The sequence below is a fragment of the Sabethes cyaneus genome, chromosome 3 (assembly GCF_943734655.1).
Source record: "Sabethes cyaneus chromosome 3, idSabCyanKW18_F2, whole genome shotgun sequence".
NCBI lineage: Eukaryota > Metazoa > Arthropoda > Insecta > Diptera > Culicidae > Sabethes > Sabethes cyaneus.
In genome coordinates, this window is record NC_071355.1 from 16,659,606 (window position 1) to 16,664,911 (window position 5,306).

Here is a 5,306-nt window from a genome sequence, read left to right on the forward strand (position 1 = left end):
GACCACTATGGGGTCTGTTTTACGCATTATCCAACCATTTACCAATATTACACATATACATTTCAGACAAATCCTCTAATATGCTATCATTACCAGGATGTCACATCCTTCCCCTGCATAAAATGAACAATGCAGTATATTCTTGTTTGTTATTGAAATTTGTTAACTCTCATACATGGCCTGTAGAAAAAACGCGTGTTTTTGTGTTTTCCCCGACGCAACCCTAAAAAATGCCTCAAATCATTTTCTGGCGACAGGTAGCGACACGCCGGCAGTTTTTACTCAAATTCGTCAATGGCGATGGCGAACCTAGTATTCAAAAGGTGGCTAAAAAAGTGGACGGATACGATGGGCAGGGTATGTTACAAGAATGCCGGACAACTACCCAGCAAAGATGGTGTTCGCTTCAAAACCAGTAGGAACAAGACGACCAGGGGCACGGCGAGCAAGATGGTTGGACCAGGTGGAGCGTCCACGTCCACGTCCGAAACCGTTGTCCACGTCCAAAACCGAATAAAGTGGGGAAACTTTCTTCATCAGGCTCAGTTTGTTGGATGACAAAAAGAATTTAAACGTTTGTTCGTTAAGTATTTATTACTAAATACATAAAAACCTTTGTCAAAATAATGTTACTAAAGCAAATGATATTCAGGTAAAGGTGACATTCAGGTTGTTACCCTCAAATAGAACTTTTTTCTAACATACGTAGTCGTAAACGTAGATGAATGTCACTTAAATGTGTATTTTAAAAATGCACAGATTGTATTGGCTTTGAAATGCGTAGACAGATGCTTAGGTTCGAATAGTAACTTTGAACGGGGTCCGTAACAATCACAGAGACCCTTTGATTATATGGCACTTCTAAGTACTCTTTATCACGAGAGTTTCACCGCTCAGATGTGATGGAGATCGTTCGTTGTCATTGAGCACATTTTCTACACATTGGGCAACTGTTGTTTTGGTCCACCCATTGTTGGATGCACTCACTGTGGAATGTGTGTTTACAGTTCAATTGGCGGCTATCAGAATCCGAAAATGGGTCCCAACAAATGGGACATTCTTCGTCTGGGTCATCTCTGCAATAGATAAATTAAAATTAAATTTTTAATCACACGGTCAAGCACATTTTCGTTTGGTTTTACTCTGGTTCCAACTTTTGGCTGCTGGAGGTGTTTGACGATGTTGCCGGTTGATTTGTTGATTCCGCCGTGGCTCCATAGTAGGTAGGAGGAAGTGTCGAAGCAATAAACTTCAGCAGATCGCCTTCGGGTTGACTGTGTTTATTGGCGATCTGAATATTTTTTTCATATTGCTCGAAACTAGCGCTATGCTCCGCAGCAATATGCTCTGAAAGATGCATATTTTGCACAACGTTGTGATTTTCTCCGAAGCAAACACATATTGGACAGCACACGTTAAACTCAATGTCGAGATGTTCCAAAGTCAAGTGATCGTACAACGCCGAGATGCTCAGTTTAGGACGGTCACAGTACGGGCAGTTGAAGATTTTGACTTCCAAAAATTCTGGATCATCCGCGTTGATGTCGAGATTGTCCAAAAGCAGATCGTCCGAAAATAGTTGCTGCTTTGGGTGAGCTGTATGGTGTTTATTTGTTGAACAGAAAGAGGCATCGTCTGGGCACAGCAAACACCTAAACTGATCGGAACCTATAAAATAATTCAATTTATGGAACTTTCATCCCTTTTTGTAAAGCAGTTAACTTACTGTCCATTTTGAGGAAAAGTTATGCAAAAACGGTAAAATGCGAATCAATCACTTCTTTATCAGCTGGCAGACTACTAACTACTTTGTGTATGAAAGTCGATAGTGTATTAATCACTGACGCTCATAAGCGAGAGCAGAATAGTGAAACGGAGAGGAGCGGTTGCAAAATTTAACGACGTCATAAGGCCTGCACAGGATGACACGGAGAGAACCGGCACGCGACACATGTAAAACGACGCAAGTCGGTTAGGATTTTATCGAAAACATTTCATCAATAGGACGGAGAACTTCGTACGGACCTCGTACAAAGAACAAGCGATTATCTGATTTTCTCACGGATAAGTTAAAATCTTGCTGACGAGTCGGCTATTTAAGTCTAATAGTAGTTGTCACAAATGCACTTTTCTACCCAAGATTACATTGAAATTTTAGTCTAGATTTCATGAAGTCTTCCATCAACACTCATCATGTTTTTATTGCCTTAACATGTTTCTCTCAATACAGAGAAATTAACAATCCATAACTGTTGATTGATTTTTCATACTGATGATGTCGAAAAAGTAGAATAATAAGCTAAGGGACGAAAACGTGAAGCGATCTTAAATTAAGATTCCTCGTAATCGACCTCCTTCTGGCTAGCATTGCTTTCTAAGAGAAAGAAGACCTCTTATCTATGCTACCGCCGCGCCACCGACGATTGAAATGAGCGGTTTGTTTTATACCCTTTATTATTAGTATTTAGTAGTATCGGATAGTAAAGACCGTAGTAGGAGTGAAAACCACTTGCGCGAAGTGCGATTGTGTGCTTCTGCGCGTGCGTACCTACTGCTTATCACTCTAAAGTGCTGACTGATGCAATATCTGCGCAGATTATTTAACTACTTTTGCCTTGCACTTGTAGGATGCTTTTAAGTGTGATGGTAGATTGATTATTCTTATTTTGACGTAGGACTATGGCTTGCTGGAAGGTTGGGTGTCATTCCAGAAAATCTAAAAATACGGGCGTCACGAAAAGTTGTTAGGTTTTGAGCCGTGATAACGCAGAGATTTGCAGTTCGATTTTCAACATATTTGCAAGGGGAATCTTGTACGCATCGAAGTCAATAAAGACAACTAATAATTTTTAAACAAGTGCTATTGAAAAATACTCTAACAGCCGGCTGCGAAGTCTGTTGATAAAAAGGTCAAGTAGTACTAGTAAAACTAACTGAAAGATTATGAGTAGAACCCGTTGCAGCTTACTTTTTAAGTGATTAAGCGAACTTTGAATTTTAGTTGACGACAAACTTCCAACAGTACGCTAATGAATCTTGAATCTATAACTATAAAAATGGATTTCTGTCTGTCTGTCTGTCGGGATGTTCCTTATAGAATCGAAAACTACTGAACCAATCGGCGTGAAAATTTACATGAGGAGGTTTCTGGGGCCAGGGAAGGTTCTTATGATGGTTAGAGACCCCTCCCCCCACTAAGAGGGGGTGCTCCCATACAAATGAAACACAAATTTCTGCATAACTCGAGAACTAATCAAGCAAATGGAACAAAATTTGGCATGTGGGTGTTTTTGGAGACAAGAATTTTTGCTATGGTCAATTGAGACCCCTTCCCTCTTTAGAAGGGGAATCCTGACTCCTCTCCCCTTTAAGAGGGGGGCTTCTATATAAATTAAATACAAATTTGCTCATAACTCGAGAACTAATCAAGCAAATGGAACCAAATTTGGCATGTGAAGGTTTTTGGAGGAAAGATTTTGGAGGCAAACCCCCCGTAGAGATCACCTCTATCTAGGTTTATTTATTTTCCTAGATCTACTGACCTCTATTACTTTCCTTCAGTTGGGTCGCCCCTGAGAAATGTATGTATTGTATTGTATGTATTGTATATTAAATGTATGTATTGTATATTAAAGTATGTATGTATTGTATATTAAAACACCCATGAACTCCTCAGAAACTTGCAAAACTCGAGATTGTAATAAAGGTCACCCGAGATTTAGGATTTATGTACAACACAGTTTAATTTGTGGCAATACGAAGTTTGTCGGGTCAGCTAGTTTCTAAATAAAATCGTAAAGCTAGCAAAAAAATTGCGTTAGCCGCTGTAATGAATGGCATTTAACTCACGAACTAAATTGAACTTTAAAAAACCCGATTTAATTCACCTAGTGGTGACAGGAACCTTTGTTATATCATCTTATTTGTCATTTGATATGGGCATTTCCAGCTCAAATACCATTTTTGATTGGAATTAAGTTTTGCTGATGAGCAATTCCAGCTCAACTAGCAAAACGATTTGACTCGACTATTTTTGATGGGAATGAAATTTTCCTAACGTGTTGGATACCAAGCAAGAACTCATTTTCCACTAAACTTGATTTTTTGTGTCTGGAACACAACCTTTCTGATTTTTTTTTCGTCAAGAGTAACTTTTCAAAGCGCGTATTTAGAAATGAGATAGCTTAAGTTATGTAATTACTAGCTGACCCGACAAACTTCGTATTGCCACAAATTAACCTGTGTTGTACATAAATCATGAATCTCGGATGATCTTTGTCCCAAATTTCGAGTTTTGCAAGCCCCCCAGTGGGCGGCGCTTCCGACGACGGGTCACCGGCAACACTCGCGACCGTCTCGTCCTGAATGATCTAGTGTTACTATAGATAGTTTTTGTGGTCTTGTATTAACTAATGTTTTATGGAAGAGTCTCGAATTTCTCGAGCTCGATTAGTTTTTGAGTTTCGCAAGAAATTTCTGTTTTATTTGTATGAGAGTCCATATCCCCCTACCACAGGGGTGAGAGGTGTCTAACTATCGTAAAATAAATTCAAGACTCCAAAATCTCCCACATGCCAAATTTGGTTCCATTTGCTTGATTAGTTCTCAAGTTATAAGGAAATTTGAATTTCATTTGTATGGGAGCGCCCCTCTTTAAAGGGGAAGGGGTCGTAATTCACCATAGAAAAAATTTCTGCCATCTAAAACTCCCACATGCCAAATTTGGTTCCATTTGATTGATTAGTTCTCGAGATAAGAGGAAATTTGCATTTCATTTGTATGGAAGCCCACCCTCTTAAAGGGGAGATGGGCCATAACTCGCTTTCTAAAGAAGAGAGGGGTCTCAATTCACCATAGAAAAAAATCTTGCGTCCAAAACCACTTACATGTCAAATTTGGTTCCATTTGCTTGATTAGTTCTCGAGTTATGAGGAAATTTGTTTTTCATTTGCATAGGAGCCCCCACCCCCCCTCTTAAGATGGGGAAATCCATAGAAAATATACCATAGAAAATATTCTTGCCTACAAAAACACCCACATGATAAATTTGGTTCCATTTGCTTGATTAGTTCTAGAGTTATGAGGAAATTTGTATTTCGTTTGTATGAGAACCCCCCCTCTTAAAAAGGTAAGGGGTCCTAATTCATCATAGAAACAATGGTTGCCTCCAAAAACACCCACATGCCAAATATGGTTCCATTTGCTTGATTAGTTCTCGAATTATGAGGAAATTTGTATTTCATTTGTGTAGAAGCACCCCCTCTTAAAGTTGGCAGGGGTCCTAATTCACCATAGAAAATATTTTT

General features: G+C 39.2%; 1 protein-coding gene across 1 annotated transcript; it reads right to left on the minus strand.

The window, feature by feature from the left end:
* Nucleotides 1–860: 860 nt before the first annotated feature.
* LOC128743740 (E3 ubiquitin-protein ligase KCMF1-like) lies at nucleotides 861–1,818 on the minus strand. The gene is made up of 3 exons (XM_053840391.1): nucleotides 1,727–1,818; nucleotides 1,143–1,668; nucleotides 861–1,076 (listed from the first exon to the last, which is right to left on the minus strand). Exons 1-3 carry the CDS (start codon nucleotides 1,731–1,733, stop codon nucleotides 920–922), a joined length of 690 nt encoding a protein of 229 aa, XP_053696366.1. The 5' UTR covers nucleotides 1,734–1,818; the 3' UTR covers nucleotides 861–919.
* Nucleotides 1,819–5,306: the final 3,488 nt, after the last annotated feature.